At 46.9% G+C, this 24,660-nt stretch overlaps 1 protein-coding gene across 50 annotated transcripts in view; it reads right to left on the bottom strand.

Annotated features, from left to right (window-relative positions):
- Positions 1–24,660, bottom strand: part of Lrrfip1 (leucine rich repeat (in FLII) interacting protein 1) — a 132,015-nt gene that overhangs the window by 11,546 nt on the left and 95,809 nt on the right. For 9 of the 50 annotated variants that reach the window (XM_006529175.4, XM_006529178.4, XM_017318722.2 and 6 more), the window contains 10 exons: positions 23,762–23,839; positions 16,787–16,822; positions 16,089–16,214; positions 14,081–14,152; positions 12,102–12,272; positions 10,009–10,101; positions 8,727–8,819; positions 6,952–7,044; positions 5,102–5,243; positions 76–2,803 (listed from right to left, as the gene is read on the bottom strand). In XM_006529175.4, coding sequence (XP_006529238.1) covers positions 1,335–2,803; positions 5,102–5,243; positions 6,952–7,044; positions 8,727–8,819; positions 10,009–10,101; positions 12,102–12,272; positions 14,081–14,152; positions 16,089–16,214; positions 16,787–16,822; positions 23,762–23,839 — 2,373 coding nt within the window. In that variant the 3' untranslated portion in view covers positions 76–1,334. Of the gene's footprint in view, positions 1–75; positions 2,804–5,101; positions 5,244–6,951; positions 7,045–8,726; positions 8,820–10,008; positions 10,102–12,101; positions 12,273–14,080; positions 14,153–16,088; positions 16,215–16,786; positions 16,823–23,761; positions 23,840–24,660 lie in introns of those variants that run through there. The other 41 variants (XM_017318958.2, XM_017318961.2, XM_017318965.2 and 38 more) reach the window with 19 other exon arrangements.

The following is a 24,660-nucleotide window of genomic DNA, read 5'->3' as shown; positions in this document are numbered from 1 at the left end:
AGTGACTTCATGTGGGCACCGAGCAAGCAGCTACCAGGGTTAGAGGTCAAGGGTCTCAAAGACCAGAACAACCAGTAGGCTTGTAAAATTAGAAAATGCTTTTATTTCAATGATATGACTCTTCAGTTTGACTCAAATTTCACTGAGGTTTTGGTTATTTTGCATTCCACTCTACCTTGTAACAGTAGTACGAGTTCACATGACTCCATAACATGTCAACAACAGCAGTCACATAGTGCATCCGCTTGTGATTATTTACTAATACTTTTAAATTCAACTTTACAGTCATTTTCTAAATGCTTCTTTAGATAGAAAATACATACTTCCTTCAGGCAGATAAAATAATAAATTTCCAATAAGAAAATATCGAGAAACAACAAATAAAAATATTTATATCAAACACAAAATGTCGGCTTATAATCTAATGAGTCCTTTTGTATAAGAACAGCCTTTTGCAATTTTTAAGTAGACATTCGGGCAGAAAGATAACTTTAAAATTAAAAAAAAATAATGGCTGTTTCTCCTTGATACTAAAGTAGGAAATATAATTTCAATGTGTCATTAGCAGAGAAGAGTAAAAATAAAATATTCAATATAAAATGAATTTATTACATCACCCGCATAAAGTGAAAATAAAAGTCTTTGATAATATTAATTTGGGTACCATTGGCAACAAGATCCAAGAGCATTGGTGCAAAATAAAGTATTTATGTGAGGTAAAGGCACATGGTCTCCCTGTGTTTTCTGGAACGTATCTGAATCTCTACAGTGATAAATCTCCACCCTAGATGTAGCTCCTCTCACCCACTGACCTATATGCTACTTATCAGTCTACTCCTTTAAATTTAATACCAAACAGGCTATGTGTACATATTAAGATCAAATATGAAAATACATCTATCTGAATAACACATATTTGAATATTCACTGCTTATAATGCAGAAATCTACGAACACCCCATTTGGTCATTTCAACCAGATACTGATGCATTTGGTCAAGAACATCCACATTCGTCCTGGCCTGAAGCAAACGCTACCTTTTAACCTTCAGGCTGGAATGCACACCTGGTGTCCCCTGATGCTAATGGAATGTTCTCAGCTAGAACTGCTAGTAAAAAACAGTACTGGCTCAGCGATCAGTGGTTCAGTACAAATCTACAGGTAACAGTCTAAGACTTAAGTAGTTGATACTTGGTGATGGACACATGGAGCATCCACAGAAACTGGAACATTCAATAAACCTCAGCAGGGCAGTGGAGCGGAAGGATGGAGGTTCTGATATAGTGGGTGGCTGAGGGACGGAGCTTACTGGGCTAAGTCTCCTGCTCTGCCTCCTCACGACATGGTGCAGTCCTCCTTACTCTTGCTATTCCCAACCTCCTCTCTTGCCTGCCCTCCACTTTCTGAATTGAAGCCCTCCAGCTGCCCTGACAGGTCACTGTTATCTAGGTTGTGGTTCTCAACTGCCTGACCACCGTGTTGGGAGGTCACATGTCCCTCTTCACTACCTATCTGAGAGGTATCGCATTGGGGACCTTTCTCTCCCACTGGGGAGATCTCCCTGTCTTCACACTGGGGACTGTTCTGATCCAAGATGTCTGTGGGACCTTCCGTGGGACCATCCTCTTCCACTTTGTTCTGTTTTCCACTCGACCCACTTTGAGGATCTTCGACAGGTTCTCTGCTTCCCGCTCTGATTTTCTGCTCTGGGCTTCCTGATGCCTGTTTCTTGTCAGTGACCTGGAGCCGCTCTTCCTCCTCCATGTCACCCACATCTGGGTCCTGACAGTTCAACTCTTCATTGGCATCTCTGCAGGTTTCCGCGGGAGTTGCAGCTTTCTTCTTCTTGTTCTTCTTCTTCTTGTTCTTCGTCTTCTTCTGCGGTGAATCCAAGGCCTCTGCCTGCTGCTCGCTCTTCCCTTGTTTCTTGCGCTCTTTTGCATGAGGTGGTGTGCGCTGGGCATCGGTGCTGCCTGGTCCTGTTGTGTCCTGATGGCCGCTCTGATTTATGGGAGCTCCAGGGCTTGCCTGGGCTTCTGCCTGGATGGGCTTCTCATCCCTTCCTTCGGCATCATCTGCCTTGGTAATAGTGTTCTCTCCACCGGCCTGTGGGATCTGAACGATGGCTTCCTCAGGCTCAGCTACTTCTTGGGTGAGTTCTCTCTCTGAGCTCTGTCCCAGCCCATCCTTCAGACAACTTTCACCATGATTCTCGGTGCCTTTGCTTTGCTTTGCAGGTCCAGAAGCCACTGTCCCTACTTGGTCCTCAACTGTGGTGTCCCCTGCCTGTACCTCATCCTCCCTTTGGTTTCCACCTGTGCCTCTTGAGTCTGTACAGGTCACCTTGTCAATTTCAGCTGTTTGCCCCAAAATGTAGTCTGGACATGGTTCAAAGCTACCTTTCCCCAAATCTGTTTTCAAATCCTCAGTGGGCCCTGGCACTTCACTGTCTAGACCTTCCAGGCAGCTGGACTGTTCAGGGGAGTTACTGGCCCTACTATCTGACTTGTTTGTGACCTTGTGTGACTCGATCTGCTCTGAGTTTTTGAGGTCAGAAGTATTCTCTTGATCTTGGCTCTGAACCTGTTGCTCACATTTGGCCCCTGCTAGTGGTCCCGGGGACAGGGCACTGTCTTCAGCGGGTCTCTGGTTCTCAGCCTTCTCACCAGGATGTGACACCCCTCTGTCCACACAATCCTTTCCTGTGTTGGGTTTGGGCTGTTCTTGCTCAGAATTCTGTAAGGTTTCTCTTTGCCCCACTTTCTCCACAATTTCCTTTTTCACCTCCACTTCTTTGGCTTTTCCTAAAAGACCATTGAGAGAATTGAAGGGACCCCATGATGTGGTGGGCACTTAATATATATTTAAATGCAAATACATGTTCTAGTTACCACCCAACTTTCTCAGGGAGAGAGAGAGAGAGAGAGAGAGAGAGAGAGAGAAAGACAGAGAAAGAGAAAGAGACAGACACACAAAGAGACAGACACACAGAGACAGAAAGAGAGAGAGAGAGAGAGAGAGAGAGAGGGACAGACACACACACTGAGAGAGACAGAGACAAAGAGAGACAGACAGAGACAGAGACAGAGATAGATATTGAGATATTGAGAGGGGAAACAAGCATTTGCTGGGCCTGTGTGTCAAAGCAGCAATTGCATTAGCTTGTTGGTTTTGGTAAGCGGAGGGCCACTGCCACCAAGGCCAGAGTGACTGCTACCATCTGGGAGGAATGACTTTTAAAGGTGAGGTTCTGACTTAGCTGGCAGACAGAGCTGTGGAACAGGCAGGCAGCCACATGCCAGCAGCCACACAAAGTCTTCTCAAATGTTCAGTCCTCCTTCCAGTCCCCTAACCCTAACCCCGAGTCCCAGCCCCTCATACTCTCAGCTACTTGAGTACTCAGAATCTTACAGCCCTAACAGTAGCCCCCACATTTTCTCAAAAGAACATTCTGTTTAGGAAACTCAGCTAGAAAGCCAGTCTCAAGGAAGATGCTGCTAGGGTAAACCCTATGAGGTAGACAGCAGTCCAGGTCCTGCTGCCTGGCATGTCTTCTTCAGATAATGTTCCCCTTCGGGCACATAGGATCTTTCATCCTCAAGAGGGTGGTAATCCCAACAAAAGGCAAAGCTAGATCAAGATGAATGCTTAACTCATCAAGGGGTCAATAAATCCCCAGCCTCACGGACATTATTTTGCTGGAAGTGAAAGCCTGTCATTCTAAGAACTGGAAAATCTCCACAGTGGATCTCTGATGCCAGGAAAATGATGGAAAAATATATGGCCTTTATTTAGAGGCCACTTAACTTCACCCTTTACATTTTTCTACTATCATGTATGATTATTGATGTAGCAACCTCACGTCAAAGAAACATCAGACATAGGTAAATCTAAAATAAGCAGACCGGGATGTCCCCACAGCACTTGTCTGACTGGGTACAGCATCAAAACCCTTTGCGGGGAAGGTCACTGACAAAGTGGCATCTCTTCTTTCAGCCATGTTACATGACTATTAGGGATATGTCAACTGTATATGGAGGTAAGAAGAGCAGGACCAATCCCTAGTGGGGCTGTCCTGGAGGAATGGTGGAAACTACGGACTCTTCCTGTTTTGACAACTCACACTGGTTAAGAGCACGTTGCTCTAACAATCACAAGGGCTGTGGAAGCTCCTAGGAATTGGTCCTGAGGAGCGAGGCTTCCAGACTTTCACATGGTCACAAACACCAAGAAGACAAAAGAAAAGCCTCTGCCTTGCAATATAGTCACAGACTCTGGCCTTGGGGGCGGGGACCTAGCAACTAAATTTATCCCAAAGCCATAAGTTAGGAGTAACATTAATTTGTAAATCATTTTATCTGTGAAAATTATAGAAAATATTTCTATAATCCATTAGATTTCACAATTGTATATATTCTTAACAGAAGCTAAAACTGTGGCATACAGAGGAGCCCCTCTGAATAAGGTAGGTGATTTCCAACCCCTGGTGAGCACACCCCACTTACAGCAAGGAGCGCCCCACTACTTTGGCTGCCTTCCATTGTGAGGGTGGGGACAGCAGCATCAGGGCTACCAGGTTACCCACCAGGTGTCTTGTGTCCCACTTAGGCACCTCACATCCTCCAAATGTTTGTATGGTGGGTCCCCAAGTGTGCCAGGCTGGCGGGAAACTATGGCCTGCTCACCCATGTCACAGCTTCCACAACTCCATCACAAGATTAAGAGGAAAGTCGTAATTGGAACACACCTGGAGAAAACCCAAATTATTGAACTCTCGACTCTACCACTGAACTTTGAGCCTACCTCTTTCTACTCAGCCTTGGGATGCAAAAAATAAATAAATAAATAATAAAAAGAAAAGGAAAGGAAAAAAGAAACGTGTCCTTGAGCCATGGGTGGAAAGCGCTAGACAAAAATACATGCTACATAGCACCGTGGGTGATCACGTGGTTTGTCCAGAAGAATTACTAAAAGTGACAGAATGAAGGGCATGCCGCGTGACTATTAATCGATCAGTGACAATCACTCCAATCTGATGGTGTACAAAGATGAATCAGTGCTCGCTGACCAAACAACGAAAGGAGCCAAGGAAAAGCTCTTACCTAGGGTCCCCTCCCCGGCCGACTTGAGGGCATTCAGCTCTTCTTTTGTTATCTTCGTAGGGGCTTGATACCCAACGTCATTTACTGTGTCTGAAGTCTCTCCGTTGGTGGCTATTTCTGAATTTAGGATTATTCCATGTTTCTGGGAGCAAAAACAGATTTAACATAACACTCAGTGAGACCAGGTTAAACTGTCAACTATAAAGGGATGCTGTTTCTCCTAATGTAGATTCTAACTCTACAGGGATGGAGAAGTGCCTAGGTACCATGTTCACAGTCTTATCAAGGCAGGGAGATCTACAACTGATTGTCTGGTGAGAAGACACTTTAAAAAGGCTTTCTTTTCACTAGGGCAATGACCTGTGGGCTGCCACGAAAGTGAAATATCAAGTAAACAAACCTTTCAACACAAACTTTGTCTTTAAAAAGGGAGACCAGACGAGATCGGGAGTGTTCAGGGTGGTATGGGCTGGAGAGATGGCTCAGTGGTTAAGAGCACTGACTGCTCTTCCAGAGGTCCTGAGTTCAATTCCCAACAACTACATGGTGGCTCACAACCATCTGTAATAGGATCCAATGCACTCTTCTGATGTGTGTCTGAAGACAGCTACAGTGTACTTGTATAAATAACAATAAATAAATAATAACAAAGGGAGAGCAGGATAAAGAAGGAATATGTAAGTGTTGTGGAAAGACAGAGTGCAGTTTGCATAAAGATGGCATTTGTAAGGGGATGCTTCCTTCTTCAAACAATCATTGTGCCAAGGACATGGCCAACCCCTGGAAAGCAACTGCCTGCCTCTGTTGCAGAGTACCTCCTCACTATCTACTTGGTTCACGGCACTTTTTTTCCTGGTTCCCAACTGCTGCACACAGCCTGGACTAGGAGCCTGTCTTAGTCAGGGTTTCTATTCCTGCACAAACATCATGGCCAAGAAGCAAGTTGGGGAGGAAAGGGTTTATTCAGCTTACACTTCCACATTGCTGTTCATCACTGAAAGAAGTCAGGACTGGAACTCAAGCAGGTCAGGGAGCAGGAGCTGATGCAGAGACCATGGAGGGATGTTCCTTACTGGCTTGCTTGCTCTGGCTTGCTCAGCCTGCTCTCTTATAGAATCAAGACTACCAATCCACAGATGGTCCCACCCACAAGAGGCCTTTCCTCCTTAATCACTAATTGAGAAAATGCCTTACAGTTGGATCTCATGGAGGCATTTCCTCAACTGAAGCTCCTTTCTCTGTGATAACTCCAGCTGTGTCAAGTTGACACACAAAACCAGCCAGTACAGAGCCTCATTTAGATCTTAGCTGTAAGCCTGTATCTTGCTGCTTTCCTGCTCTGACTTTGACAGCGGAGTTCAGGAAATGACACTGGTATGTGCATCTGGGGGCTGCTGGGATGCCACACCCCTCTCACTGCTACTGCTGCAGCAGTCTGGGAACCCACCCGGGTCTGCTTGATTCCCCTTGACATGGCCCTTAGAAGATGCAAAACTTGTCCTTTCTATGATCTGGTGGGAATGTGGGATCCCTCCACTTATTGTTCAGCTAAGGAAGTCCTCGACAAGAGGCTTAAACAAGGAACTACATACATTCTAATGAGGGTTAAAAAAATATTTAGACGAATACCAAATTCAGAGCTAGAAATCTGAGCTACTTTGCAGACCTGTTCAGCTTGGAAAGACCTGATGGTTCTGGCAGAAGCACATATGGGCACTGGCACACCTACTTCCTAGGGATAGTTAACCGAAAGCTCGACTTTATTAACATGACAGTGATGAAACACAGAGCCAGTGCCCATGGAAGTTGTCACCGTGGAGCTGTTCTTAAGCTGCGCTTCGGTTTCGTACCTTCAACTCCTCCTTCAGCTTGACTGTTTCTTCTCTAAGGTCATCTCGTTCGCTCCTTATGGAATCAAAGAACTCTTTCTGTCTTTCTAATGCCTGAGCGTGCAACAGAGGAGAAAGAGGGGGGTCAGCGCGGGGGGGGGGGGCGGGCGCGGAGAGAGAGATGAAGAGAGGGAGAGATTAGCACAGATAGCAAGATAAGTAAGAAGCAGGGTCTAGGAGGCACTGTCATCCAGGGCACCAATGAGAAAAAAAAAAGCTGTTGGGTTTATCCCAGGCTAGACCAACTACTGTTCACACATTAGGGTTTCTAAGCAAGGGATGCTATAGAGCAAGGCTGCTTCATAACTTCCATTCCTGCCTTTTGTTTTCTCATTGCAGTGCTGCAGACTGAACCTAGGGCCTCCCACATAGGAGGCAAGTGCTCTACCACCGAGCCACACTCCCAGGATATCCCACTACTGTTTAGTTTGGCTTTCTCTTCTTTTCTCTTTTCTCCTTTTGGAGAGGGGTGTTGTTTGTTTTTGTGATAGGGTCTCAGTGTGTGGCCCTGGCAGGCCTGGCGCTCGCCTCCACAGTGCTGGGATTAAAGGTATGTGCCATCACTGCCTGGCGTGAGCTCTGTTTGCATCTTACAACAAGGTGCTGGAGAGCTAACAGGAATCACACAGTCCTTTTAGTGAGAGATCAATCAGTGCAGAACGAGAATGGCTGCTACAGAACCCTAGTCAATAATTTTAGACATTTTTGTGTTTATGTTCCTGTTTATGTTTGTGTTTATGCCTCCATGTGTCTCTGTGTGTAGCTCCGAGGACAGGACCAGGTGTTATTCATCAAATGCCATCATCTTTGTTTTAGAGACAGTCTCTTACTGTCCTGGAGTTCCCTGTGTATGTTGGTTGGTCATCAAGCCTTAGGAATGTCCTTATCTCTAGCTCTCCCTCCTCCCCAGTGCCAGGGTTACAAATATGTGTCACCACGTCTAGTCTGGTGATTAAATGCAGGTCCTTGTGCTTGCACGTTTCTGGGCAACCCTGTCCTTTGCCCCTAAGCTATTTTTAGACATCGGTTATGTGTATTTGTTGTCTAAAAAATGTCCTGGAAAAGTATGTTTGTACATGTGTGCATGCATACACACACACACACACACACAGAGAGAGAGAGAGTGAGAGAGAGAGAGAGAGAGAGAGAAACACACAGTCTCTTAGCCAAAGCTTATAAATTTGTCAAAGTAGAATGGTGGGGCTCCATACTGTGACCACTTCTATGATCACCTCTGGACCTGTACTGGGACCCTACCACATGAGTTGCTGTTTTTTAGGTGCCATGTGCTACTCTGAGTCAGCAGTGACTTGGTCCTATTTATCACTCCTATATGTGGTCGGGCTGTCTCTTCCTCTCTGCTGAGGATGGAGAGAGATCCAATGGGAACCTGTGGGGTGTGGTACCTGCCACCCACAGCATCACATGACCTCGAGAAATTCTGGAGTTTGATTCTCCACACTGAGCTACCCAGAGCCTCTCCTTGCATGGCCTGCATTGCATCTAGGCTGCTCTGGTGCAGCAGGGAGGGAGACAACTGCAAATACCCAGCTCTGGTGCCATCCAACTGGATAAGCTGGGGTAGCCAACAGGCTATTCATGCTGCATCACATGAGGGCCACAGGCACTCTCATGCAAACATTATTTTTTTTTCCCAAACCAAAGCTTCTGCAAGAGCCTCGTTTGCTAAGCATCCCGCCCCCCGGAAGCGTTTGGCGAAGGCTTGAGACTCCTACCCCTATCTTTTTGTCTTTCCATTCTATCGTTTCCTGAAGATCAGAAATCTCCCTGATAAAACCCGCCTGTTTCTGCTGCAGCTGTCGGATTTCCTGAGGAAAGGAACAGACAGAAAGAAAGCAGACAAAGAATTAAGCAGAGAAAAGAAGTCGGTGCTAGATGACCGGGATAGGGAGGTTGACCAGTAGGCAGCCAACAAGTATCTCATCTCACCAGCCCCAAGTTCATTAGCATGTGAAAATTTTTCTTCATTCTACTCCCAGTTCCATTAAGAAAACCAGCTTGGCTGATATCTTACCTCAAGCCAATTACAGTCCTGATTGTGTTATAAAAACAAAAATACCAAACCCTGCACAGTCATGTTTTGCTTAGCAGTAGGACAGCAGTCTGAGAAACAGGTGAGGAAATAGGTGAGCTTGTTGTTCTGCAAACATCACAGAGTAAGCAAATGATGGCTGCAATGTCACTAAGTAATATACTCCATGGGACCACTGTAGTCCCTGTGTCCCACTGCTGATCAGAATGTTACCTGGCACATACCTGTGCCTGTTTCCTACAGTCACGATAACATATGACCACAACTTTCATGAAATCACATAAATATACTTTCTGACAGATTTAAGACTGGAAAGAGTCTACTGGGGAGAGAATCAACAGCCTGTCTACTCCGGTTCCTAGAACCTGCCCACTCTCTCTTGTGTCCCTTCTTTACAAACTCTAACCCCCCACTGCTGTCAACAGAGCTCCCACCTCAGCATCTGACCTGCCTCCCTCTGGTGGCTACCCCTGGATTATGTCAGAGTCACACAGATGATCAAGGTCTTTGATCTCACCCTTGAAATCTTTTTTCCATATTTACAACTTCTAGAGACTAGGATGTGGACTCTTTTATCACATCTCCCAAGACAAGCACAAGAGTGCCAGAGTGCTCTTTACCAGTGGGAGGCGCCAGCTCCTCAAGAGATGGAAAGTTAGCCTGAACCCTGGATTGTAAGCAACGCTGTAACTGACTCCCTGGCCTCCAAGGTGACTAGTGTGTGCGGATAAGTTCAGAAGTATTAAGGTTAAATGATGCATGAGGGCGGGTCCCAGGGTGGATAGGACGAGTGCTCATATTCAACACTGAAGGTGCTGTGCGCAACCTCGACCTGGTCTCTGGTACCCAGAACAGTGAGGAAATATGCATTTGTTGTCAGGGCTACGAGGTCTGCAGTATTTTGTCAAGCAGCCTAGGCTAAAACAGCGAGGGATCCACAGGAAGGGAAGAAGGCAGTGGCTCACCTCGAGCATCTCTTCCCTTTGCCGCAGGGCCTCTTTCACTTCGGCAAACTGGAACTGCAGGATGCTGTGGGCATGCTTCTCCCTCTCGAACTCCTATGGGTGAGAAACGACGCTGAGGGTGCAGCTCGGTGGCATATTTCTGTCTCGGGGCTCATGTTCTCATGAGCCACACTTTGTTCGGGACAAACATGCCTTTTCTATGTCACTGATGTTTCCAAGGCATGCAATAACACAAACTCACACAGAGGACAAACACCTCCACAGAGGACAGCAGGACAGTGTCCTCTAAGATGAATCTGTGAGCGTGCAGGTGATGAATGTTTCCCAGGTCCTCTCTGGCTAAGATACAGCCTTCGGTCTTTTTCTAGGGGTCTGCTGTGATCCTCACGGCTGGGCTGAAGGCTGGGAGTGTGTAAGAGCAAAACCGCTCCTGTCTTGTGAGTCCCAGTGGATCCTGAAGTGCATATAAAGCTGCCCTTTTCTGGGCTTAGAAGGTGTGAGTATCGAAACAGAATAACTAACTACCTTTTCCAAATGAGTAGGAATAACATATGACTTGTCTAAAATCTTCGTTGTTTGTAATTAATACCCTAGGAAGCTGACATAAAATCAAAGGCAGGAAATGGATTTTAGCATGAAATTCTGGAAGCACCTACTTGTGCATTATTTAAGCATGTCTGTTCTTTTAAATACATGTCTTTTCATGGTGGTTTATTTTCATGCAAATAAATAGTGTGCACATTGAAACTATGCATACTGACATTTCAAGAGCACAGATTTCTGAGTTTTATAAGCATATATATGCATATGTATGTATATGTATATATGTGTATATGTGTGTGTATACACACACACACACACACACACACACACATATATATGCGCCTATTTGTGTGTTTGCATATATGTGTCCATACACTATGTGCACAGGTATATGGAAGCCAGAAGTTCACTTTGGATTGGGTATCATTTCTTAGGAGCTATTTATCTAGACTATTTTCCTTTTCAAGGTTTATTTCATTATTGTTTAATTATGTGTACGTGTGTGGATCTGTGCACATGTGTGTGGATGCCTGTGGAGGCCACAGCCATCAGATCTCCAGGAGCTGGGGTTACAGGCACTGGTGATCCATCTGACATGAGTTCTTGGAACCAAACATGGGCCCCTACGTGACAGTATGCATTTGTAAGCCCTGGGCCATCTTTCTAACCTCACCTTGGCCTTTCGAGTCAGGAGCTAGCCGATTAAGCTAACCTGGCTACCTGGTAAAGACCAGAGATCAATCCCCCATCTCTGCCTCCACAGCACCGGGATTACAAGCAGGTGCCTCCAGAGATGCTGATGCCTGAACTCCGCTATGCAGCAAAAATTATCTCCCCCACCTCTGGGGTTGCTTTGTTTTGTTTGATGACAGAGCCTTGTTATGGAGCCCAAGCTACCTCAGCTTCCTACATGCTGGGATCACAGGCATTGCTACCACACGTATGACAAATGCACAGTGTTCTAACTCTCCATCTCTGGGCTTTCCAGACAAGTGGGGAATCACTGCTTTAAAAAAAAAAAAAAAAAAAAACCCATAAACACAGGCTGGAGAGAGATGGCTCGGCTTTTAAGCCCAAATATTGTTCTCATGGTATTTGACCTGAGTTTGGTTTCCAGCACCCATGTCAGGAAGCTCACCACCGCCTGTAACCCAGTGGGTTCTTCACCTTCCTAATGCTGTGAACCTTAGTGCAGTTTCCTCATGTTGTGGTGACCCCCTAATCATAAAATTATTTTTACAGCCACTTTATAACTGTACTTTTGCTACAGTTAGGAATCATAGTGTAAATATCTGATACATAGGACGTGTAATCCGTGACCCCTGTGGAAGGGTCGTGACTCACAGGTTGAGAACCACTTCTCTAACTCCAGCTCCCGGGGATCCAACACCTTCCTCTGGCTTCCACAAGCCAGAGTACTCATGCACATACTACCTCTGCCCCCCCCCCCGCCATAATTAACAAAAATAAAAATCCCTTAAAAATGTAATGCACACAGTATTTATACAGTCCCCCTACATTCATGAGCACAGCAGGCGGGTGATGCTTACCTTGTTCTTCTCCTCGTATTGCCGCTGAGACTCGGCCAGCTGCTCTTCCAGCTCCAGCAGCATGTCCTTCAGTGTGTCCACCTGGTACATGAAGTTGGTCTTCTCATTGTCTAGCTGGGCGTTGGAGACCATAGCTTTCTTGTACTTCTCCTCAACTTCGGCCAGCGAGTCCTGCAGAAACCAGGATGGTGTTTCAAAATTGCCAAAGGAGACCAAGTCTCTTTCCATTGAGAAGACACTGTCCCATCCTTGGGACAAAGACCTTTTAGCTGTTGGGGAAGAACAAGTATAGCCTATGGCTTGCCTGTTGACTATGTTAATTGAGCCTGGAAGACCCACCCTAAATGCAGGCTATCCCTAGGCAGGAATCTTGGCTTGCATAGGAAGGAGAAGGGGAACACCTATACGTCTTGTTCTCTGCTTGCTAACTGCACAGGCACTGTGACCAGGGCATCCCTGCCACGATGGACTGGATCTTTGAACTGTGAGCCCAAACCCCTCCTCCATTAAGTTGCCTTTGTTGGCAATAGGAGTAACTAAGACAACAATGTCTTTTCTTGTTAAGACAAGGAAGCATGTGGGGCACGGGGGTTGCTTGGGAAGGCAGCAGAGCCAGCGACTGATTCAGCAGCCAGAATCTTCCCACCACAGGCCATAGCAGCTCAGTGGGTTTCTGAAGTCATTACTCAATGTGAAGGAGCCAGTTACTGATGGAAATAAAACCCTGCCACAAGCCACTGCTGGGCTGGGTTCAGGCTTGGGAGCCAGGAAAGGAGCTGTGATCCTTTCAGATTTCTGACTCATGGGAAATAAAACAAGGTGCACAGGTCTTACTGGGTAGTTCCTGGAATGACCAAGGTCATTTGTTTGAAAGGACAGCCGTGGGAAAGAGGCTGTAAAGATAATATTGGCAGTGCCCAAACTTGGCTCTCACTCTTGCAGGCTCTAAAATTTAAATGTCAGGAGAGTGAAGCCAGGAGAGCAAGAGGGGGCAGTCACCAGCTTGAACTATGCAGAGTCTAAGAAAGAGATTGCCAACTCAAGGGTCAGAGCTGTGAAGAGGCCCTGTGGACTCCAGCACTGGTCCCACCTATGGGTATACACCATGACAACCCAAAGTGGTATCATTGGCTCCCAGTTGATTTGTGGTTCCATTTTTAGGTGAGTGAAAGGCCAGGGTCTTCATTTTTCTATTATCTAGAAATTATATTAGAAATTAGATTATGAACACGATGAATTAGTATGTGACTTATGCCACCTGTCTGTCTGGTGTATGTTGCCATGGAGTTTGGATGACTTCTTGGGCCCTTTCTGAGAAGACGAGAAAGAAGGAACTGATCTGTATTTACTGCTCGATCCTAGACTTGTCTTGAGCTTCTCCTGGATGTGGCTGCTGTGTGCCTTGGCACCAGCTTCCCTGTGGCACCTGTTCACCTCAGCGTTGTTAAGGAACAGGGACAGGACATTTCCTTTTGGCATGGCGACGTCCTTCACAGTCTGAGAGTAGTGCACACACACGTACACCTTCCGATGCTGTTCCCCTAAGTAAACGTTGGCAGCATGCAGTAACCCGGATGCTTCGGAAGCACGTACGTTAGGGCGGCTCTAGTGAGCTCAGCACAGCAAACTGGGAGGATACTTGTATGTGAGAACCGTGGAGAGCAAAGAGAAGCAAAACTCTCTAGTGTCTGTCTGCTGTGCTTTCAAAGTGAGACATTGGCTTTAAGCCTAGTGGGAGGGTGTTAAGGATCATCCCATATCAGGTGGCTGAGTCTGTCACCTTCTCCACTGGGGACTCACTGTGTCCAGAAACTGCATTTGGAAGACAGGGACAGATGCATGCCATGTTAGAATTCCCATGACCCTACACTTTCCATAGCCGGTGCCCTTCACAGTGAGCATGCTCATGGGACCTCTGTGAGGCTTTTTAAAGTTAAGGTGGGTTAGTGTCATGGGCTCACACTTGCACAAACTGGTACCTTCATCTCTTTCAGTCCCTGCATGTATTTGCCTTCTACATCCTGAATCTGGTCCTTTAACTCATTAAGTTCCTGAAGGAAATGCACAAAAGGCAAACAACATCAAAGGAGAGAACTGGCAGAGCGCACACGCGCACACACACACACACACACACACACACACACACATACACAGCCCTGTAGCTTTCTTATGTCTGGGTTCATCATATTGGCAGTAGGAGGCATGGTTCCTTCTGTATTTTATTAGGTGTTAAAGAAAAGCAAAAATAAGTTTCAGTGTTATACACATTACAATTTATGTAATTCACATGTTTTTACACATTGTTATAAAATTTAGGTGTCTCTTGCACTGTTTATACATTTTTAAAAAATGGGCAAAATGTTGGGGCTGGAGAAATGGCTCATGGGTGAAGAGGGCTTGTTCTTGCAGAGGACCTGGGTTCAATTACCAACATCCACATGGAGACTCAAAATTGTTCGCAAGTGCAGTTCTAGGAGATCTGATACCCTTTTCTGGTCTCTGTGGGAACCTGGTGTGCATGTGGTACACAGGCACACATGAAGGCAAACCCCCATACACATAAAATAAATAAGTCTTAAAAAAAAAAAAAAAAACAGGCAAGTGGGGGCGGAGCTTGGACAGGTGGCTCAGTGCTTCCGAGAGCCTGCTGCTCTTCCTGCTTCCCAACACTCGAGTCAGATGGCTCTGTGACCACCTGTGACTCCAGCTTCAAGGGATCTTTTTACCCTCCTCTGACCTTGGCAGCACACAAGTGGCACAAATACACACACACACACACACACACACACACACACACACACACACACAATTACAATAATAAACCTTAAACATCAACTAACCAAAAGAACTCTGACAGTGAGCTTCTGGGGGCAGAGGCCAGCACATCCCAGTTACAGAGACCTCAATATCCACCCTGCTTCTCTCCATGTGCCTGGTACCCGGGGAGAGTATCTGCCTTGAGCTAATCTCCTGGCAAACACCTGCCAGGCAAATGAACAGTATTCATGCCCAAGAGCAGAGTCTAAATGGGATTGCAACGATTCCCTCCCCTCCCCCCTCCCCCTTCCAGCCCATCGAGAAAACAACAGTGCTGTTAGCTGAGGATGTTCAGGTCTGGTACACGGTATTTTAGGGGAGCAGACAAAACAAAAAATCCATATCCTCCTAAAACACAGGAGCTGCAGTTTAGGTCGAACACCAGCAGCTGCTCCAGGCCCTCTTCTGTCCTCCTGGCAAATGTCACCGCCAGTGGAGCTGGGTCCCTGTGAGCCAGACCTGAGTATGAGGAAGCTCTCCCACAAAATTAGCCAAACAAATCCAGGCCTCTCACACCCTCTGTTTGACTTGACTCTGTTCTCTGAAGGACACAACATTCTGGTCACCTGCCCTCAATCCTTCCCTGTTTGGGACACAGTTGCACAAGTTACCTAACAGTACACGTAGTACTAATAATTAACAAACGGCGCTGGGCTGTGTGTCTTTCCAATATACAGAGGAGCTCGTCAAACACATGGCACCAGTCTCAGTGTCAAAGGTTTAACAGAGAATAATGCCTGCGTTATGCTAAGAGAAAAACCATCATTAAAATCCAGTGATGGAGTCTACCGAAGGCATGCTACAGACAGAGGGGAGGGCATACTCTCCAGGCAAGGGGAAAAGATGCTAGAGGATGGGCAATTTCTGTGGTCCTGGAACAAGGATGTGGGGATAGGGGACCAGAATGCTCCAGTGTCTAATGAAAAGCAAATATCCACATGCTAGCATGGGTTGAAAGATGGCACGGCCTCTGGAGAGCACGGCATGATGGCTGGAGGAGGACTCCCAGGGATGCTGCCTGAGCTCGCTCCAGTGTTAGGAGAACAAACCATGTTTTAGGCAGGCTGAGGAGATGGGACTGATCTTGAACCTCACAAATGAAGTCTCTGTAAATCCAAAACTAATTGTCCAAGGGGTTCTGTCAAGTCACACGTGAGCCCAGTGTTTTACCTTGATTTCCCTGATGGATGCTTCGGTGTCCATGGAGATGGAGGTATCTCCACTCCCTCTCCGGGAGGAAGTCCCACCCAGAGATGCCAGTGTGGCTGCAGACAGGCTAGGCATGTTACGGGAGCCCTGGAATGGGGTGAAGATCAGATGTGATTAGGTAAAACCAAAATTACCAACGGGTTGAACATCTCAGAACCTTTTCTGTCAATGTTAGCTTCCACAGGTGATCATGTTTGTGTATGAGCATGTGTGTGAGGCACGGTGAGCTAGATGGCCAGCTGCAGTATTGGGGCTACAGGTCCGTGTGAACACACCGGCTTTTTACATGTGGGCTGGGGATTTGAACTCAAGCTGTCACTTTTGTGCAGCAATCACTTTATCCACTGAGCCATTTCTCTGGCCCCAGAGCACCCTTTTTTAAACTCAGTTTCTCTACTGGACTTCTGGCTAGTGATAAAGAGGGTTCATTCGGAGCTGTCTCACTGGTGTCTGGTTAGCCATGAGCTCTTCGCTGTCCCTCATATTTCAACTCATGATGGACTCCTTTGGGGATATAACATCATGTTGTGTGGCCCTCTTAGTAGCCTCTGTCATTCGATTACTTTATTAAGCACCAAGTAACTGGGTTCCTGTCAGCCTCACCCAAGACCATCTCGTTTCACAACTAAGCTAAGGCAGAGGCTTACAGAAATCCTTACCTTCTCAGCAAAGTCTTTGTCTGGTCTTTCTTCTACCTGTGGGGGAAATGGACAGCTGTCAAATATTACAAAGCACTGAATTACAACTCCTATGATCATTTCAAAGACCTGTATTGATCTGGAGATTGATGCTAAAAAACAAAAGAAACACAACAACAACAACAACAACAACAACAATAACAACAACAAAAAGTCCAAACCAACTGCACAAATCAAGAAACGCTAGCTTGTGCTATAATTTAAAAAGTAAAAAGAGAAACTCTTATTAAACTCTGGCTCTCCCCATCTTTCCTGCCTCTCTGGGGCCCTTCCTTCCCTCAGATAGAAGCCTCAGTGGGACTTGGAGCAGTCTAGGAGGCTGAGAGCAGTGTGCATTGGTGCTGGGTCCCAAGGGATGTACACACCTGGGGTAGAGGGTGTCTTGGGGACAGAGGCTGAGTCTGACTTAAGGACTATCCCTTCCTTTGCTCAACATCTACTATGAGACCAAGTTCCATTCCTGGGCCTCTGGGAAGTCAGTCACGCAGGCACCATGCTGAAACACCATCAGAACCTGCTGCCCTCTTAATGCCAAGTTCAGAAGTTCTTAGCTTTGACCCCAAGAGTTTTCACCAAAAGAGGAGTGACACTGCATCTCAGACTCACAGATATGAGTGGCCTGGGACTCTGTGGATACCTGTGCAGGTTTACAATGGTAACCACCATGCTCTGAGGTTACAGAGCACAGACAACATGAATAGCAAGTGAAAATGGTCACCAAACACAAGACCAGTGGGCACCTCCGATGCCCGTTTCTTTTCTAGGTGTGTCCCAAGTCTAACTAGCACATGGCAAGGACTCAGGGGCCCTGCTGCACAGACCAGTGGAGTCACAGCTAGCCACTGCTCATGTGTGGGGTTATTAGCAGGTGTGAAGTTCACACTGGCCTAACTGTACAATCTGGGGATGCTAAGGCAGGCCCCGATTGAGACAGTCATATCTCACTGTCTGCAGAGTTAAAGAGCCCTGCTCCATTTTCCTTGGGGGTGTGCACATGTATGAATGTTCACAACTGTGAACATGTGTATGCATTTACAGAATGGAAGAGCCCTGCTCCCCTCTCCTTGGGTATGTATTCGTGTATGCATGTTCATGTTTGGGAGCACGTGTGTGCATGTGGAGGCCTCAAAAAAAGCCAATAGAGAGAAAAATATAGTTTGTATGTCCCATAGTTTTTTTTTTTTTTAAAGTCTTTGCTCTAACATAGATAGTTAATGCAGAATACGAAAACTTGGGGTGGGGATATAGAGACCATGTGGAGAAAAATCTAAAACTGTGTTCCTGCTCTCAACACAGATACATGAAATGTACCCTTCAGCATATAGTGCATCTAGTTTTGTCTTCAAATTGACAAAGTGCATCTATTTGTCAGCCTTTTTGAAACAGCCAGGGGCCCCAAAGGGCCCCAACAGGTCTGCTATTCCCGCTGGCTCCACTAGATGGCGGTCTAGCCTGGTCTGTCTATGGTTAGGTTGGCCTCAGGTCAGGCCCAGAAAGCAGACAGCTGTACCCTTTTCAGAAAGCCCCAGACACAAAGGGACAGATAAGTAACCCAGACGGAATGCTTCACTCTGAGCATGTCACTGCCCCTCTGAAAATAACAGACAGCACACATTCACGGCTGTTCCGTGACCGGTGTGAAGGCTGCCATGGAGACAAGGCCACCAAAGGTGGCCACAGAAGGGTGGAGCTCAAGGGCTGCTGTTGGCCACAGCAGGCACAAGGGACAAGCAAGTCATAGGACTCTTGTGACCCACTGAGTTGTTCTATCACCATTCCCCAGTTCTCCGCAGTTGAGAGTAATGCCCCACTAACAGGATTCCAGATGGCACAGTCTTTTATCATTGCCACTAAGTGTATTCAAAGACATCTAAAATTTACCAGGCATGGTGGCACATGCCTGTAATTCTAACATGTGAGAGGTTGGGGAAGAAAGGTTTGACTCTGAGGCCATGCTTGGCCCCAGAGCAAGAACTAGTCTCAATTTTCTTCCTCTAAATTTTTTTTTCCTCCTAAAAACAAGTCCCTTCTAAGAAACTTCAATGGGAGCAAAGACTCCTTCCCTTCTAAAACCAAGTCCTCTACAGGAAGACGGTAGCACAGTGAGTCCAGTCCGCACCATCTCAGTGGGTTTCTGATGAGAATCACATGATGACATTTTAAACATCAGCTTGCATGTCACCATTAGAAGGTAGAGAGACCCAAGAAAGAGCTGGGTATGAGAGAACCTAGCCTCATGGTCCCAGCTCCCAGGTGGGCCACAGCAAGACCCTGGAAAGCAAACAGGCTCCCATTGCAACGACCCTCTCAAAACAAGGGACACAGCAAACCCTGCTCAGGGAGCACCGGTTTTAAGGACCAATTCCCTTCGAATGCAGGTAACAGTGGGGCTTACTGTTGGAGTGGGGATTTTTGGTTTTATTGTGTATTATTTATTTGGGGTATGTGTGCATGACATGACACATGTTGGGGAGGGGTCAGAGGGCAACTAGTGGGGCTTGGTCTCCCCTTCTATGTGAGACTTTGGGTTCAGACTCATCAGGCGTGACAGTAAGTACCTTTACCCACTAAGCCATCACACTGGCCCTAATTCTATTTTTAAGACAGAGTTTACGGGATTGAGAGTAGCCTGAGATTCACTGCGTTGCCCAAGGTAGCCTTGAAATCAGGCTTCACCTTTCTCAGCCTCTCTAGTATTGGGATTACCATTATGAGCCACCATACTTGGTGGACCATAGGTTTTAGATCCAATCTCGTACCCATAGGTGCAAGCTTGCTCTCCACCTGGACCCTGCCTTGCCTCTTTAGACAACATGAATCACGGGGGCGGGGGTGGGGGGTGGGGGGGTGGGGGTGTCTTTGTTTTCAAATTCGAATGGGCAGACAGCTAGCTCAGCACTTTTCTATGAGTACACAAGACAGCAAGTCCTGGCTCCACCCGAGACATTCCTGAAGGATGCTTCAGATCTGTGGAAGCTCTCTTGGATTCCAGTGGGCTGTAGGGCTTAGATGAGGAGGATGCCCTAGGTGTCACCTGGCTCTGCTTGGCTGTGGTTCAAGCCTAGATCCTCTAACCCCAGCTTCTGCCTCTCTCCACGCACCTGCCCTCATGGCTCGTGCAGGTGCAACTGATGTTTATGTTATTTATTTGATGAACATCTTCTAGCCCAGTCTGTGTATCCCATGAAGGGCGAGGGCAGGTTTGCATTGCCTAACACTGTTGACTCATGACCAGACTATTCTAGGTGCTCAATTAACATGAGAAAAATATGGGGGGGGGGTGCGCGCGCATGTGTGCACTTCCTACATTTCTTTCTGTGGCTTTCCAACCAAAAGCAACTTGGGAAGGAAAAGCTTTATCTGGCTTGCACCCCCCAGGACACAGTCTGCCATAGAGGGGGCACCAGGGCAGGAACTTGGAGGTAGGAACCATGGCTAGCTTTTTTATAAAACCCAGGACTGTCTAGGGATGGTATCGCCTACAGTAGGCAGCACCCCCTACAGCAATTAAAATCATCTTTTACAGACCAACATGGTAAAGACAATTACTCCATTGAGACTCTGGTTTCAGGTGATTCTAGGCTGTGCTGACAGTTAACACTAATTAGGATGGAAAGGCTAAGTGGAGGTGGGGACGGAGTTACAGAAGAATGGGAGTGGAGTGGGGAGTGGTGCTGGAATGAGGTGGAACTCCGTCCCCTGCCACTTACATTCGGGCTGATGCATCTTGGCTCTCCTAAGAATTGTATCATTGGGAGCCCCAAACCTTTAGTCTTAGCCCTTGCAGTAGCCTATGGACACAGAGGTATATTCACGTTTTTAAAGGGGAATGAACCATCACTTCCTTTGTTTGGTGACTTTTACTCTTCGGTTGCACCACCCTGCCCCCAGTGTGTAGCACTGCCTCACTTCCTGTCTGACAGATGCAAGATGCAAAGCCTTGAGGGCTGCAGCTGACTTTTGCATTTTCTTCTGTCTTTGGCTCCTGGTAATTACTCCTGGTGAAATACTAAGCCGGGGGTATTTTCCAAGAACCAATATGGACACCAAAAACTATGTCCTATTATGGCTGGGGCAGCTCAAACCAAGCAAAAACATATGCCTTTCAGGGGGCTACTTCATCTGAAGGAGTTTATTTCTGCCTACTTGCCCCAAGTCAGGAGCAGGAGCTGTGACGTGGTGTTAACTCCATCTTTTAACCCCTGCCTTGCTGCACATCCTACTGCATGGGTCTCCCACAGAGGCCAGGATGGAGAGGTCACTGTATCCTTGTTTGTTCCAAGGACAGAGGGTGACAAACCCAGCATCTTGGTGCCTAAAAAAGCATAAAGAAAGAATAGAATCAGCCCTGTTGTTTCTAAGATTCAGGTCCAGCATTAACATAATGCTTTTCTGTGTCCCAGGGCTATGTATGCACTGGGAAGGTGGGTGTGCAATTTGGATCGGCTTTTAACAAAGTGTCAATGAAGCATGTCCAGCTTTGCTGGTGGGAAGAAACCCAGAAGCTCCTGTTCAGACTTGTGGGTCTTCCTGCCTGAGAGGGAGGAGTAGTCAGGAGCAGGCCTGGGAGAGGGACCTGGCAAAGGCTAGTGACCCTCCCACTGACTGAAGAATTTCCTGGAGGCTGCCCTGCATTTGCAGAGGGGTCACTGCACCTGAGAACCATACCCAGGAGGCTCCCCAGTTAGTGTGGAGGTACCTGGCTGTTGTGAGGTGCCAGGTTGAGTTGGGAGGCCAGCCAGTTTTCCACACATCTTTGCGCTGACCTTTGCTCACTAAATGACAACAGAAATAATGATCGAAAGATCTTTAGGGCAACAAATAAACAAACAGGTGACTGGAGAAGGGGAGGGGGGACATCTACTGATTATCTCTGCAACAGACTTAGCAGCCTTCACCGGAGGGAATACAGAGCTCTGCTGGATTGATGCATTTCTCACAGTAGCACAGAAGGGAAAGTATGACCACACCTCCAGTTCCCCACATCACAGAGATCACTTCTCTTGCCTCACAGGCTGCAGAGACCAAGACATACAATGCATGCCTCTGTGAGGAAATAACAGCCAAACTTGTTTCATGTGTGTAAATTTTCCACAGATCTGGAAAGTGCACACACAACAAAAGGATCCGAATCTGACTTCAGTCTTTCCAGTCACAGAAACCATGAACATTCCCACATCATGACCTCATCTTGATACTTAAATAAATCCAAGGGCCACGCCTAGTGATGACAAATCAGCCACCCCAGACAGTCATTGCTGGGGCAGCGGGGTGGGGTGGGGTGGGGTGGGGTGGGGTGGAGGAGGTGTTGTTAAGAATCTTTGAAAGTAAAGCTACAAACTTCTTTTGATTGCAAACACTCCACTTATTCCTCAAGTGTACAGTTGACTATTACGCACAAGAAAGAGGATTCTACACTAAAACAAATCCAATGAGCTCATCTATGCAAGTGCTGTATCTTGGGTCTGCTGCATTCTGGGATGCAGGAACCAATCCTGGGCAGTATAGTGTTCAGGAACTGAGTTCTAAACTATGTATTTATGTCTGAGCCCAGCAAAAGAGATTGGCCTGGACTGTCTGCACTTTCCACTCATGGCTTTCAAAATGTGGGCCTCCCTCCACCCACACTGATGCTATAGCCTGGGTGTGTCTCCCTACCACAGCCAAAACTGTCTGGTCAGGTGTGGTGCATATGATACACCTGTAGCCTCAGCACTTGGGATGTGGAAGCAGTCGGGATAGGAATTCAAAGATATCTTCAACTATATAGTGAATTCAAGGCCATTTGGGGATAGAAGAAAAAAACCAAGGGGCTGGGGAGGTGGCTCAGTTGGTAAAGTATTTGCTATGAGGCATGATGAGGACCTGAGTTTAATCTCTAGCAACACATTTTAAAAAGAAGAAGAGGGACGAGGAGAAGGAAGAAGAAGAGGAGGAAGAAGAGAAGAAAGAGGAAGAGGAGAGAGAGGAGGAAGAGGGAAGAAGAGGAGGAAGAAGAGGAAGAGGAGGAGGAGCAGGAGGAGGAGGAAGAGGAGGAGGGTGGGGGAAGAAGAGTAGGAGGAGGAAGCGGCAGCAGTAGAGGCAGCAGCTGGCTTTGTGGTATACAGCTGTAATTCCAGCATCCATGTAGGAGTATTCCGGGTACTTGCTGACTAGCCAGAAAATCAGCAAGAACCAGGCCTGGTGAGAAGCTCTGTCCCAAAATATTTATGTTAACAGCAATAGAGCAAGATAGCAGATATCTCCCCACACATCCCACAACCATACACAAAATAATTCCTTGGTTAGATAATGTTAAAGTAGCCTCAAAGGAAGCCACCGATCGGGTGACGAACTGTGTTCTTTGGCCTTGGTTCCTTCTGCCATGTCTGGCATGTGGTGAGCCACAGATAGGAGAGAAGGGTCCCAGTGACACTTTCTAAGCAGTTTTCGAGCAAATGTGACACCAGGTAACCTAAGCAGTAATGAGAACAGCAAGACACTTCCAGGCTTGTACTTTAAAACTTGTCAGGGTCTGATCTGATAACCTCATTACTTTAAAGGCCATGCTAAATTCCGGAGTTAAGCCTCCAAAATTTTAAATTGTAAAAAATAGTACATGTACACCTGTAGCCACAGTCTATGTATGCTACAGCCCAGCATGGACTCTCCCTCTCAAGCCTCATTTCTGAGCATCACGAATAACTTCCCTTCTGTTATAGTCCTTGAGACTATACCCTTACCCCCAAGAGCATCTTCTAAACTCAAAACCATTTCCCAATCCCAGACCTGAAATAAAACGAGAGGCTTCTAGCTTTATCTTTTGCTGGTTTTCAAAGACAGTGGTCATTTCTAAGGCACAGAAGGATAAGGGGTAGGGGCAAGAGGAAAAGAACAGGGAAGTGGAGGGGAAGAAGGAAGGAAGTGGAAGGGCAGCAGGGCAGGAAGCATACTTACCACAGGACTGGCCCTTGCAGAGCTGGCCCTAGAAGAGGCCCGGGAGCTGGAGTTGAGGTGGCTGCCATATTCTGAGGGCTGTCACCGAGCCACCACAGGATGCACAGATAGAAACAAAGGAACAGGGTCAGCAAAGAGGCAAAAAGATCAAAAGCCACCAAGATCACACTTCAGTCAGTGTGGGGGTTAGCCACACACATAGCAGAAAGGAAAAAGAGGTTAGGGTTAGAGGACAAACCAGGCTTGGAAAAGAAGCCCATGTCTGCCACATGCTCAGGTAAACATCTATCAAAGATAAGAAACAATTGCACAGGGTAGAGATGCAGGAAAACACCAAGCATCATCCTACTTGGGTAGGTACCACATCTTATGTGTTCACCAAACTGCCTGCTGGATATGTAGTGGCAGTTTTTGAGATCCCGAGCTGCCTGCATCCCAGCTCAGAAATGAGTAAGGATGGAAGCTGGCAGGGAAGGTCTTGCTTCTTTGTCACCTTTCCAGGGAGGACCTGTTTTCTGGATGTGGACCTGTCTTCCTGGCCATTCAGTCTTTCTAGCTTCTGATTAAGGAAGATGACAGCCACCAGGCTGTAGCCTCTAACAGTTCGTATTCAGCCACGCGCCCTGGGACAGATGCTGGACTGACCTCTGGGCTGAGAGGCCAGCAAGCATCATCTTCATTGGAACCAATGACTCTGGATCGTCAAAGGTGCTTCTGATCCTATTTCAAGTACAAGCTCTCAGTCTGTCTGTGTCTGTCTGTCTTCCCACCAGAGAGCCAGCCCCAGTGAGCAGGGCACGCATCTAGTCAGTTTCCAGTGACTCTCCACTGAGCAGATGAAGCCCAGTGCACTCTAGACAGGCTTGCTGAGTGAATGGACAAATGACTGGCCGTTCACT

Source organism: Mus musculus, chromosome 1, assembly GCF_000001635.26.
Source record: "Mus musculus strain C57BL/6J chromosome 1, GRCm38.p6 C57BL/6J".
Lineage (NCBI taxonomy): Eukaryota > Metazoa > Chordata > Mammalia > Rodentia > Muridae > Mus > Mus musculus.
This window is presented reverse-complemented; position numbering and strand designations above follow the sequence as displayed.